Source organism: Oculina patagonica, chromosome 4, assembly GCF_052425735.1.
Source record: "Oculina patagonica isolate OP01 chromosome 4, crgOcupat, whole genome shotgun sequence".
NCBI lineage: Eukaryota > Metazoa > Cnidaria > Anthozoa > Scleractinia > Oculinidae > Oculina > Oculina patagonica.
The window spans coordinates 9277899-9292421 of NC_135761.1; the positions used below are offsets into that span (position 1 = coordinate 9277899).

The 14523-nt window shown below is 40.8% G+C and overlaps 1 protein-coding gene across 1 annotated transcript; it reads left to right on the forward strand.

Moving 5' to 3' along the window:
• The first annotated feature begins 2636 nt into the window (after positions 1-2636).
• LOC144649459 (protein SYS1 homolog) lies at positions 2637-9610 on the forward strand. The gene is made up of 4 exons (XM_078508948.1): positions 2637-2831; positions 2910-2977; positions 5604-5643; positions 8102-9610. Exons 1-4 carry the CDS (start codon positions 2670-2672, stop codon positions 8300-8302), a joined length of 471 nt encoding a protein of 156 aa, XP_078365074.1. The 5' UTR covers positions 2637-2669; the 3' UTR covers positions 8303-9610.
• The last annotated feature ends 4913 nt before the right edge of the window (positions 9611-14523 follow it).

Genomic DNA, 14523 nt, shown 5'->3' on the forward strand with positions numbered 1-14523 from the left:
TTTCAAGTCAGCACCCAGGCATTGGTTGTAGTACCACAGCTGGTCCTGCGTGGCTGAGCAAACTGTTTACAATGGTCAGCACCCAGGCACTAAATAGAAACATAAAACTCTTTTTGTAATCATACCAATTTACACGTATCCAAATAATCAAGTAATTCTACCAATTTACAAATATCCAGCAAAGAATCTCAAAATTTAAAATAATCAAATAAAACCAGCTATAATCATAAAACCTTTTTTCAAATCCTACCAATTTATAAATATCCAACATAGAATCTCATTAATTATTTTTAAAATAATCAAATAAAACCTATAGTCGTACAGTTTTTAGGACACAGACTTCTCTCTGTGTTCGGTTTTTTGAATTCCGAAAATCGTACCTTAGTATAGTAAGTGCATGGTTACTTGGGGGCCTGTTCTTCATTTTTGCTTATGGAGATTGTCTATGTCCATTACTCGATATATAAATAAATTAAAAGAAGTCAACCGAGATAAAACTAGTACTCTACTAATAAACACCCTAGTGGGTAAATGCTTAATCTGCTTCCCAACACCCAGTTACTTATAAAACATTCAAACTATTTAGAGAAGAAAATAAAATAAGGAAGTATTTAAAGAAGAAATAAAATTTAAAATGTAACCTACCCTAAACAAGATTTTTTTAAAAAAGAATCTTCAAAATTATTCAAAAATTATTCAAATATTCAAATAATAAACAAGTAAAATCTAAGTCATGCAACCGTTAGGATGCATACTTGTCTCTCCGTGTTCATCTGTTTGTTTTGGCTATACGGGCTTTCGTGTATTTAGTACATGATTGCTGTGGGCCTGTCTTTCATTTGTTCATTGGGGGGTTATATGCATCCATTACTTACATAAGCATAAAAACCGAAATATTAAAACTTAGCTAGTTCTTGCACTACTGGGTTTTAATATCAAAAAATGGCGCCCACAGCGATGGAATTAGTCTTTCGCAAAATAATTCAAAAACAAAAGTATAAACAACTAATTCTACCACTGAAGTAAAACCAAGAGATAGTCAGCAAGTTAGCAGCCGAATTTCCGAATTTTCCTTAATATCAAAGTAGCACTCAAGGACGTTGAAATTATTCCCTCGCTTTAATTGAATCGCGAGCTATGCTAATATCGGCTCTCTTTGGAGCCCAGACTGCGCGCGCGCAAGATGCAGACGTTCAAATTAAAAGCACGCGCGTACAAACAGCCCTCGCGAGCAAATAAATGTAAACGGCCAAGAGAGTTTGTTCCGTACCAAGCGCTCGGTTTTTCCGATGGTGAGTTTGTTATTTTTGTTTTTAAAGATTCAATTTACAAAATTTAATCCTAACAACAATGTTTAAAACATAGCTGCGAAAGCTTATTTAGTTTACGGCACTTATTAGTAATATAATCTTATCATTTTTTGAAAACACATTCAACGAACTTTTAAAACTTAGCAGGTCATTACATTTTGCCTTATTTTAACATTTTGTTAACGTTTCATCGGTATAGATTGATAACAGTTAGCTCAGCCACGTAGGGCCAGCTGTGGTACCACAGTTTGAAACGTGGTTTAGAGAGATTTACCCTGATTTGGCTTTTAGTTTAACGGTACGTTACAATACGGATAAAAAGATCAATGTAACGGTTTCCCTGCGCGCGCTTATCCTGTTTTCTAGCGTAATCTTCGCGAAATAATTATCTCTCTAACGGGTCTGTCACTGTGCCCCTGACGAGAATGACAGACTTTCTGAGCTTTCATGACAATCTACTCCGATCCAAAGAAAAACTTTAGTGAGCTCACTATTATAAATTCCTTGATTAAAATAAAAATGTTAGTTTAGCTAAGCGATAAAATTAAATAAGGACAACAGATCACTACTAAGTAAACCACCATAGCCAGTCATTGCGTCTGTTTCTTACACAAACATAACTATTAGGATTTTTTTTTTTTTTTTTTTTTTTTTACCATCTAGTCAGTAAACCCTCTAGTCAGTCAGTCTTATGGATGGCTTTCTGCACTTGCGACCTTCGTCTGCTCAGACTGTGTGTTCAGACCTTTCACGTGCTTATGCACATGTCAGGCTGTTTCACTCGGCAGTTCATTCGGATCGTTTGTTTTTGCAGTCTTCATCCGTTACTTACATAAACAGTAAAAGCCGAAATATTAAAACCTACTGAGTTCCGAAACTTTTTGGTTTTAATATCACAAATGGCATCCCACAGTGTTGGAACTATTCCTTCGCTTCAAAAAATCAAAAACAGATCGCAAACGACACATGGACTAAGACGGTCGGGCGCGAAGTTATGCTTCTGGTAAAACGTCGAGAAGAAACTGCTAACTATTAAAGTTTTCAATAAAAAAAAGGTTCAAAAACTTACCATTATATCGGCCTGTCTCCGACGATGACTTTTATAGCATATTCGCCACACACACCGTCGAACCTTCTAACAAAAACTAGAAATAACAGCGGGCACGTAACCACAGATCGAAAAACTTCGCTCTCATCCGCTCTCACGTGATGGAATGCAAAACGCAATTACGACCAGCGGACTCATCTCAAAATCTACCGCTGCAAAGATATAACGCGGGCTTCAAGTGGATCTGGGGGCCCAAGAATGAAACGCTCGTGTGAGGGAAATGACGTCATGATATCATTCGCATTTTAAACATGGCGGCCGGTTTTAGAAGTTACGTTTGGGATCCTTGCTTAATCGTTTCCCAAATTGTCGCCGTTCAGTGTGTCTTTTATCTGTTCTTAGCATTTTGGGTTGTTTTAGTTGATATGTGGACAGGATCTACGCGTTCTCTAGGCCAGTTTTTCTATTACGAGGTAAAATGGCAAGTGTTCTTTCTTGTCTTGCTCACGGCATTTTCTTCGGTTATTAACCTTTAGTCTTTCTTTTCGCAGGAACTCACATTTTCATCATTTAGAGGCAAGATAACGATGGCGGCCTTTTGTCTTAACACTTTGACTGGGTAAGTGAAAATGGCCAACGATCCACAAATACATGTTCAATATTTTATATTGAGCAATTGAGATCCGATCAGGCAAAATGCGATCAGGCGATACAAATTGAAACACTGAAACGATAACCTCATGTTACTTTTTTGGGTAATCGGTGCTTTTTCGTTCTACGTATAATACATGACTGGTGTTTGGGTGTGTTCGATAATTTTATGGTATTAAACCGGTCAAAACGACCAAGATAAATCGCTCCCTTCACAATATGCAGAAACTATTTAACCTTAATTTAGTTATAATTACTTAATTCATGTAAGAAAACAACTTCCCTCAGGGAAAGAAATAGCTGTGTATTCGTTCTTAAAATGTGCAGCAGCGAAGATATTAGTGTTCACGTATTCCTATTCAATTACAACAGCACTGTAAAATAGTGTTAATTTTTATATTCTAATCCAGTGACAGACTAAAGCAAAGGAAACAAATCATCCAATTGACAGTTTATGCAGCTGTCCTCTCTGATTGACAGAAGGTCCCTAATGCATTACTGTCAAATAGTATTACCAGTAACAAACCACCAAAGAATGGGTGTTATTTATCACAAATCCAGCCCAAAGGCTGAGTGTGAAAGGTTTATTATTATTTAATTTCACCCCCATAAGTTTGTGTGGATTACGGTCATAATGCTATCCGCACTGGTACCTTAGGTCATAAAGGATCAACCATTTTTGATTGCTTGGGCTGTTTGGGTTATTTCTTGCTCAAGTGGGAATGAAATGGTGTTTTTTGTTGGTTTGGTTCAGTCAAATTTTTCAACTGGCATCAAACTTGTTTGAAATGGTTGAGTTGGTTGAAGTTTCTCAATAGAAGACTTTTTCAATTATTTTCAGTTAAAACAGTCCTATCAACTGAAAATGGGTCTTCACAATAGGGAACATGGAAAAATTTAACCAATCCAACCAACTGAAAATTGGATATCCCAAAAGCACACAGACCAAATGGTTATCAACCACCTCAATCGGAAATGGTTGGAAAAGTGTTCTACTGGGACAATTCAGCCAAATCATGATCAATCAAAATCGGTTGCAGTTGAAACACTTTGTTTTGATAGAATACAGCCTTATTTTACAAAACCATGTAAATAATCTTTATTTTACGAGGGTAGCACATAACAGTCTTGCAACTGACAAACCTGTGGCCCTCGGATTCCCAATCGAATTAGAATTTAGAAGTGTTGATTTTTGTGGAGGGAGGAAAACGGGAAAACCCAGAGAAAAACCCTCGGAGCAAGGACGAGAACCAACAACAAACTCAACCCACATGATGCCAGGTCCGGGAATCAAACCCAGGCCACATTTGGTGGGAGGCGAATGCTCTCACCACTGTGCCATCCCTGCTCCCCTCTCTTGGGGGGGAAGGGATTTGAAATACTCCTAGTAGGGGTCATGAATGGTCTCTCAAAATTTGGCAGTGCTCGCGAAATTTAAGCTTCCGCTCGGAATGCTCGCAAAATTTTAGTGGGTGCTCGTTTGCTCATGCTCGCATAAATTTACAAGTGCTCGCGTGCTCGGCTTTTAGTGGAGGTAGTTTTTGAAAAGTGCTCGTTGCTCGCAAGGCTTACTTTTGTCAATGCTCGTGTTCGCAAAGAAAAACGCTATGCTCGCAAATGCTCGCAAAGACCATTCGATACCCCTCCTAGTCACTTCTTACCCCTGAGACCCCAGAATTGAGACAGACCCAGTTGTGAGGTCTTCTTAATATGAAAGAAAATACTCAAAAAGGCGTCATTAGCGTATGTGGCGTTATATCATTGTATTTAGCTAATAGTTTGCATTTTCAGCGTTTGGTGGGCTACCGTAGAATTCCGGTTATAAGCCCTGGGCTTATACAACTTCGTAAGGGTTTTTGGGTGGGCTTATAAGCGGAGGGGCTTTTATTCGGGAGGGCTTATAAGCGGAAGGAAAAAAACGTTTCGAAACGAGCCTCGGGAGTGTTGATCGAAATATGTTTTTAAGTTAAAAACGCACAAAAAAGCAACATTTAGCCCTGTTCAGTACTGTCATCCAGTAGAGGGGGGCTTATATCCGGGGGGGCTTATAACCGGATGTATTTTTTTGTTTCCAAGATGATGGGCCTATAACCGGGGGGCTTATAAGCGGGGGGGCTTATAACCGGAATTTTACGGTATTCTATGCCTGGCGGTGCCCTCTGGGCCAGTGGTATTCCATACAAGCATTTGCATGTGCCAGTGCACATGCTTTGGTTGTGCCTATGTTGTGCTTGACCTCTGTCTTTTAGCATGCAAGTTTGTGGAGTAGTGGAGTGTCTTGAAGTTCTGCTTGCATTTTCCTTGTCCCCTCCCACCCTTCCTGTCCTAGGGATTTCCCTTCGGGGTACCATGGTCATTGTTTTTATCTTTTTTTTGTACGGTGGCCTCAGTGTGATGGTTGCTATTTAGGGGGCTTGGCGCTGGGGCTTGTGGCTGGGTTGCGGGTTGTTCTGTTCGCTCGGGTGTTCTTCCCCCTTGGGGTGTGATTGCGGATGTAGCCCCTGGCCCCCCAAGGCACCCTACCTCCATTTTGCGACTTGAGACGTTAACTAGAAGTACATTTGCTAATAGCCAATTTCATATTTTGATTTCAGGGCTGGTGGATTATGGGTAATTGTCAGAAGAGCAAAACAAGTAAGTTGATTTTCTTACTTCAGTACATTCGAGTGTATTAAATAATACAGTGGCGGATCTAGGGGAGGGGGCCCAAGGGGCCACCTTTTTTAGGCCAAATAGAGGCCCATAGGGCTGAGAAAAATTATTTTCGAGAGCAGCTCCCCCCTTATTTCAGGGTCTGGATGATCGGGGCCACCAATAGCTGAAGGTCTGGATCAGCTACTGTAATAAACATCTCTATATAGACTGAGTAATTTTCAATTGAGTGTTGAAAGTAAATAATCTGGAATTGCTTTGGTTTTTTGCTTGACCGCTTGTTCTTGCAAATATGTTCTTGCGTGAAGAATGGAGCTGGAATTTTGTGACGCGTTGTCCGTTGACAGGACATCTCAACAGGCAATTAAAGATGAATTCCAGTCCGTACTGCGCAATCTCGGCTGCAATGTTTATGTGAGCCCACACGAAGGGAATGTTTACAAGCAAAACTAAAAATTCCGCGACAAACTTACCTTTTTCTTCATTATTAACGCCAGATATCCTTGCAGAACAAATAATAACAAGTAGACAAACCTTGACGCTATTTCAAACCGACGTTTTAGCTCATCGGAACTTCTTGAACGAAACGAACTGTAATGGCGGACTAAAAAACGTCATGTATGCTGTCACCGAAGTGTAACGTTTCAACGAATTCAAAACAAAAACGTAAACAAAGCCCGAGTCTGCGCAGTACGGACTGGAAATCATCTTTAAGGTGGCTGAATACAGTTTTTACGTGGCTCAATAGCGCGCGCTACGATTTTCTGCTTGACATCATTATTGCTCGCGCGGACTAAAATGGCGCTAGCAACTCTGAACAGAAACGAAAAAGAGTTCCATCTGTTTTACCGCGCTTTACCAAATTTGTATACGAAAGAAAATTAAAAAAATACTTTCAGATAGGTCATGAAACCTGGGACGAAAAAACAACACGACAAAATGGTGGATAAACAACCGACAGAGAAGTTCTAAATCTGTCTTTCATTATCGCTCGCGATGCATGGCGTCATATTAGCGCGCGCTCGCACGCGCAATTTGATTCGCTTCGGAGGTCGTAAAAGCCAGATTTTGATCCAGATTTTCTCGAAAACCTACCGTACAACCAATTATGAAACTTTCACAATTAAATTTAAGGGGTGAACCACGTCGACAGAAAAATTTTTGAAAAAGTCTGTAAGACAGATTTTGAGCTATTTTGAAAATCGGCAAAATATCACATTTTCCTATTTTGCGAAAAATCTGTCTTACAGATTTTTATATTATTTTGCATGAATGATAATTCAAAGCCAGTTTCTTTTTTCTGAAATTTTGAGGTAGGGTCGTACGGGTAGATTTTGAGAAAAACGCCGTTTAAACTACTAGTGCCAGACTCCTCTCAAGCACTCGGCCGTCCATTTAAGCTGTTTATTAGCATTTTTATTTTCCAAATATCGCATTAGATGGTTTTAGGATGTAACAAACAGTAATAAGAGAAAGAAAAAACTTTTCTGGAGATTGTACAAGAGAGTTGAAGATTGCACTGATTTGCCCTCTCAAAACTGTATTAGGCCACATAATCAACCTTGCAAAAACTTCATGGCGCTTTAACTTCGCCGAGAAATAAGATTTTTTTGTGAACTTTTTTGTAAAAGAACGCCCTTGAAGAGCTTTATCTGAACATTATAAAATCTCAAATTTAGAAAAACTGCACTTTTGAACGGTGTCTGATACCTTAAAATCTTGTGCCACCTATCAATCCAATCAGAAGGTCAGAAGTAAAACCAAAGCCAAGAGTGACTTGCGTGTGCATGTTTCCCTGTGCTCCTTGGCAGTAACATGGACTTGCTTTGAGTAGTGACTGACCAGAGTGATTACTTAAGTTTTGGTTTAATGACACTCATTCAAAAATCTCTGTGTTATACAAACATGGCAACAAGTTGCACATGGCAAAACGTGGAGTGGTGACTCTGACACAGATGGCAAACAAATAACATTGCACATAATTAACTGTATACAATGTACATTGTAATCACACAACAACACAGCTGAATTTTTCTGCAAGAATGCTCAAGAGATTATTTTTCGTTAAAGTGAGCTCAGGCCAGAACACTCTGATCGTAATATTTACCCCATTTCAGTCTAAATCTGCACAAAAATGATACCCTTTGGTTTTGTTTGGTACTTCTTTTCACTAACTATCATGTTACGAGTCTGAGTTTTCTCTGAGTAAACATTAAATGTATAGACTATCGCTCATATAAAACAAAGATGAGAAGTCTAACTGTGCCCAAAACCTTCAATTTTATGTACTTTAAATCACAAAACAATTTCCTTTAAAGAGCATCCCTCACATTCTCATGTTATATCAGCAAATTGAAAACAGTGGGAAAACCCATCAGATTTGCAGATCTCGTCTACTTATACATGTGATTAATATAAAATTGTTTTGTTTTGTCACCAGTGTCTAGACTTTGCTGCTACTGCACACGTTGTACATCTGGTATTCTGTTGTATTTACGCCGGTTTTCCAAAGTGGTGGACATGGTGGCTGCTGAACCTTGCATGCATGGCTCTTATGGCAGTTATGGGAGAGTTTGTGTGCATGAGAACTGAACTCAAAGCCATTCCTGTCACAGTGTCTTCAGTCAAGTCGACAGTATGACATCAAGATACTTTAAACTGTCACTTGTGTCTGTTGGTCGAAAACTGTCCTGACTGGAACACAGTTAAGGGAGGCACAAGGGCTAGAAGATAATGTGCTGGCCCAGCAAGTGCTCAGACTGTGGAGGAACCTTAAAATCCAGTCCGGATATTATTTAATATATGGTTCAAGACTTGTTCATCCTTGCCTAAACCAGCAAGAAATGAAATGAAGACTGTTATCAAAGTGTCAACATAACCTCTTGTAAAGTGGTGTTAAGTACTGCCACATGTGTGACATTTCCTCATCAAGGAGGCCAAAGAGTATTACTGGTGGAGTTGAACTCTCCTTACAAAAACATCCATAATGTGGACACCTTGTTATCATGGCCAGTTCACTTCAAGAGATACCAAAATCTTTATTAAAACATCAGTATCTCTCTTCAATGTTAATTTTCTGACTCTTTGCAGTTGTCTTCATACATGTACACTGCGAGGCATGGTGACACAAGTTGAGATTGGTCACCCTTGCTCCCCCACCTCATGCTTTCATGCCGCGTGCTGTGTACGGACAACTGGGAATGAGTCGGGTACATACTGATTGCAAAATGCAGTTACATCATCATGTCTCTATTATTGGACGATTAATAGAAAAATTATTGGATGATTGACATCATGTAACAGCTGCTTTGATAGTGCAGAACAAGCTTGACGAAAAAAATTCCAAATTATTAGACAAACATATTTCCATGAAAAGGGTGCATTATAAATTTTAAATTATTATCATTTATGAGGGAGGGTAATCACTTGATTCACAAATGTTTCTAATCTAGATTTGAGAGTGGGCACGCAATTTTTTGTTATTATTTTTTTTTGTTATTTATTATTTCCAATTGAAAGCTATAACCCCTATCGCCTGATCGATGCATCAACCCAGTGGACACCCACAATGACTTCCTTAAGAGATAAGTTAATAACTTCTTTCATATTATAATTTAAATAAGGGGACTAATATTAACATCAACAGGATACAAATTATGTTGTGTATAGTGGAAACCCTTCCTTAATGTCATTACAGTTGAATCCTGATTTCTCAAACCATTGGTTTCTAGAGAATTCCTTAACCAGTTTTCATTTCACTTGGATAGTACTTATCTGTCATTCCACCCCCAATTTCTCGAAGCAATTTCCATTTCCCCAGGAGGTTCTAGCAATCAGGATTCTACAAATTTAGGGTGAACATAAAAGAGTTTAGAAGAATATATAGAAGAGTTTTAGAAAAATTTTAACTTGTTAATAAATTATGGAATTAAAATTATACACTCTATTACTCTTTAACTTTGTTTTTTGGTTTGTTAGTGTCTATGACTACAAAATATAAGATACTATGTTGTCAGTGTTTTCCTGAGTCACATTCCTTCATGATTTAAATTCAACACTTGGACTGACAAGTGTTTAGTGGTGAATTGTGGTCTCCTGAAACTAAACCCTCAGTTTTTCTTCTGAAGTTCCAAAGCATTATGATGTATCCTAATTGTGCCACAATTGCATGACACTTTTTTGGTACCTTCAAGTGCTCACTATGATTTGTTTGCTAGCACGATTTTCCAACAATGGCACTAGCTTGTTTGTCTGGGCAATCAATCAATCAATCAAAACCTTTATTTAGGCAGATGGGGTAAAAAAGCTACATAGCTTGTGGGGTCGTGTGTAAATAAAACATTTATACTAGTAGATAAAAAGCTTAAACTATATTACGGTAAAAACGCTAAACTTATCGCTAAAAATAAATTTAATTGCTAAATTGTTACAACGATGAAAAGATAAAAAGCACTAAGAACTCTTACAATAGAGGCAATGATGTACGTTGTAGAATGTATACAAAACATGGATGCAGATCCATGGACCGACCCTGTGGGCTCTGTCAATGGACCACCTCACAGGCATGGTCCATGGACCACTCTTATCCATGCACCAACCCAGTAGACCCTGTCAATAGCACATCTCATGTGCATGGTCCATGGACCAACCCAGTGGACTCTGTTAATAGACCACCTCATGAGCATGGTCCATGGTCCAGGCCAGTGGAATCTGTCAATAGCACACCTCATGAGCATGGGCCATGGACCAGCTCAGTGGACTCTGTCAATGGACCACCTCATGAGCATGGGTTATGGACCAGCCCAGTGGACGCTGTCAATAGACTACCCTCATGAGCATGGTCCATGGACCAGCCCAGTGGACCTGTCAATAGCACACCTCATGTGCATGGTCCATGGACCAACCCAGTGGACTCTGTCAATAGACCACCTCATGAGCATGGTCCATGCACCCACCCAGTGGACTCTGTCAATAGACTACCTCATGAGCATGGTCCATGCACCCACCCAGTGGACTCTGTCAATAGATTACCTCATGAGCATGGTCCATGCACCCACCCATTGGACTCTGTCAATGGACCACCTCATGAGCATGGTCCATGCACCCACCCAGTGGACTCTGTTAATGGACCACTTCATGTGCATGGTCCATGGACCACCCCTATCCATGCACCCACCCAGTGGACTCTGTCAATAGACTACCTCATGAGCATGGGTTATGGACCATCCCAGTGGACGCTGTCAATAGACTTCCTCATGGGCATGGTCCATGGACCAGCCCAGTGGACTGTCAATAGACTACCTCATGTGCATGGTCCGTGCACCCACCCAGTGGACTCTGTCAGTGGACCACCTCATGAGCATGGGCCATGGACCAGGCCAGTGGACTCTGTCAATGGACCACCTCATGAGCATGGGCCATGGACCAGCCCAGTGGAAGCTGTCAATAGACCACCTCATGAGCATGGTCCATGCACCAACCCAGTAGACTCTGTCAATGGACCACCTCATGAGCATGGTCCATGTACCCACCCTGTGGACTCTGTCAATAGACTACCTCATGGACATGGTCCATGGACCAGCCCAGTGCACTCTTTCAATAGACCTCTGATGTCTCCCCCCTAGTGGACTCTGTCAATGGGCCACCTCATGGGCATGGTCTACGGGCCACCCCTATCCATGCACCAACCCAGTGGACTGTGTCAATAGACTACCTCATGAGCATGGGTTATGGACCATCCCAGTGGACGCTGTCAATAGACTACCTCATGGGCATGGTCCATGGACCAGCCCAGTGGACTGTCAATAGACTACCTCGTTGGTCGAAAACTGTCCTGACTGGAACACAGTTAAGGGAGGCACAAGGGCTAGAAGATAATGTGCTGGCCCAGCAAGTGCTCAGACTGTGGAGGAACCTTAAAATCCAGTCCGGATATTATTTAATATATGGTTCAAGACTTGTTCATCCTTGCCTAAACCAGCAAGAAATGAAATGAAGACTGTTATCAAAGTGTCAACATAACCTCTTGTAAAGTGGTGTTAAGTACTGCCACATGTGTGACATTTCCTCATCAAGGAGGCCAAAGAGTATTACTGGTGGAGTTGAACTCTCCTTACAAAAACATCCATAATGTGGACACCTTGTTATCATGGCCAGTTCACTTCAAGAGATACCAAAATCTTTATTAAAACATCAGTATCTCTCTTCAATGTTAATTTTCTGACTCTTTGCAGTTGTCTTCATACATGTACACTGCGAGGCATGGTGACACAAGTTGAGATTGGTCACCCTTGCTCCCCCACCTCATGCTTTCATGCCGCGTGCTGTGTACGGACAACTGGGAATGAGTCGGGTACATACTGATTGCAAAATGCAGTTACATCATCATGTCTCTATTATTGGACGATTAATAGAAAAATTATTGGATGATTGACATCATGTAACAGCTGCTTTGATAGTGCAGAACAAGCTTGACGAAAAAAATTCCAAATTATTAGACAAACATATTTCCATGAAAAGGGTGCATTATAAATTTTAAATTATTATCATTTATGAGGGAGGGTAATCACTTGATTCACAAATGTTTCTAATTAGATTTGAGAGTGGGCACGCAATTTTTTGTTATTATTTTTTTTGTTATTTATTATTTCCAATTGAAAGCTATAACCCCTATCGCCTGATCGATGCACCAACCCAGTGGACACCCACAATGACTTCCTTAAGAGATAAGTTAATAACTTCTTTCATATTATAATTTAAATAAGGGGACTAATATTAACATCAACAGGATACAAATTATGTTGTGTATAGTGGAAACCCTTCCTTAATGTCATTACAGTTGAATCCTGATTTCTCAAACCATTGGTTTCTAGAGAATTCCTTAACCAGTTTTCATTTCACTTGGATAGTACTTATCTGTCATTCCACCCCCAATTTCTCGAAGCAATTTCCATTTCCCCAGGAGGTTCTAGCAATCAGGATTCTACAAATTTAGGGTGAACATAAAAGAGTTTAGAAGAATATATAGAAGAGTTTTAGAAAAATTTTAACTTGTTAATAAATTATGGAATTAAAATTATACACTCTATTACTCTTTAACTTTGTTTTTTGTTTTTAGTGTCTATGACTACAAAATATAAGATACTATGTTATCAGTGTTTTCCTGAGTCACATTCCTTCATGATTTAAATTCAACACTTGGACTGACAAGTGTTTAGTGGTGAATTGTGGTCTCCTGAAACTAAACCCTCAGTTTTTCTTCTGAAGTTCCAAAGCATTATGATGTATCCTAATTGTGCCACAATTGCATGACACTTTTTTGGTACCTTCAAGTGCTCACTATGATTTGTTTGCTAGCACGATTTTCCAACAATGGCACTAGCTTGTTTGTCTGGGCAATCAATCAATCAATCAAAACCTTTATTTAGGCAGATGGGGTAAAAAAGCTACATAGCTTGTGGGGTCTGTGTAAATAAAACATTTATACTAGTAGATAAAAAGCTTAAACTATATTACGGTAAAAACGCTAAACTTATCGCTAAAAATAAATTTAATTGCTAAATTGTTACAACGATGAAAAGATAAAAAGCACTAAGAACTCTTACAATAGAGGCAATGATGTACGTTGTAGAATGTATACAAAACATGGATGCAGATCCATGGACCGACCCTGTGGGCTCTGTCAATGGACCACCTCACAGGCATGGTCCATGGACCACTCTTATCCATGCACCAACCCAGTAGACCCTGTCAATAGCACACCTCATGTGCATGGTCCATGGACCAACCCAGTGGACTCTGTTAATAGACCACCTCATGAGCATGGTCCATGGTCCAGGCCAGTGGAATCTGTCAATAGCACACCTCATGAGCATGGGCCATGGACCAGCTCAGTGGACTCTGTCAATGGACCACCTCATGAGCATGGGTTATGGACCAGCCCAGTGGACGCTGTCAATAGACTACCCTCATGAGCATGGTCCATGGACCAGCCCAGTGGACCCTGTCAATAGCACACCTCATGTGCATGGTCCATGGACCAACCCAGTGGACTCTGTCAATAGACCACCTCATGAGCATGGTCCATGCACCCACCCAGTGGACTCTGTCAATAGACTACCTCATGAGCATGGTCCATGCACCCACCCAGTGGACTCTGTCAATAGATTACCTCATGAGCATGGTCCATGCACCCACCCATTGGACTCTGTCAATGGACCACCTCATGAGCATGGTCCATGCACCCACCCAGTGGACTCTGTTAATGGACCACCTCATGTGCATGGTCCATGGACCACCCCTATCCATGCACCCACCCAGTGGACTCTGTCAATAGACTACCTCATGAGCATGGGTTATGGACCATCCCAGTGGACGCTGTCAATAGACTTCCTCATGGGCATGGTCCATGGACCAGCCCAGTGGACTGTCAATAGACTACCTCATGTGCATGGTCCGTGCACCCACCCAGTGGACTCTGTCAGTGGACCACCTCATGAGCATGGGCCATGGACCAGGCCAGTGGACTCTGTCAATGGACCACCTCATGAGCATGGGCCATGGACCAGCCCAGTGGAAGCTGTCAATAGACCACCTCATGAGCATGGTCCATGCACCAACCCAGTAGACTCTGTCAATGGACCACCTCATGAGCATGGCCACCCCTTCCATGTACCCACCCTGTGGACTCTGTCAATAGACTACCTCATGGACATGGTCCATGGACCAGCCCAGTGCACTCTTTCAATAGACTAGTGGACTCTGTCAATGGGCCACCTCATGGGCATGGTCTACGGGCCACCCCTATCCATGCACCAACCCAGTGGACTGTGTCAATAGACTACCTCATGAGCATGGGTTATG

Coding starts and splice junctions, on each gene's coding strand:
- LOC144649459 (XM_078508948.1), top strand. CDS start 2,670: ATGGCGGCCGGTTTTAGAAGTTACGTTTGGGATCCTTGCTTAATCGTT. Junction 2,832..2,909: donor GCCAGTTTTTCTATTACGAG/GTAAAATGGCAA, acceptor TTCTTTTCGCAG/GAACTCACATTTTCATCATT. Junction 5,644..8,101: donor TTGTCAGAAGAGCAAAACAA/GTAAGTTGATTT, acceptor TTTTGTCACCAG/TGTCTAGACTTTGCTGCTAC.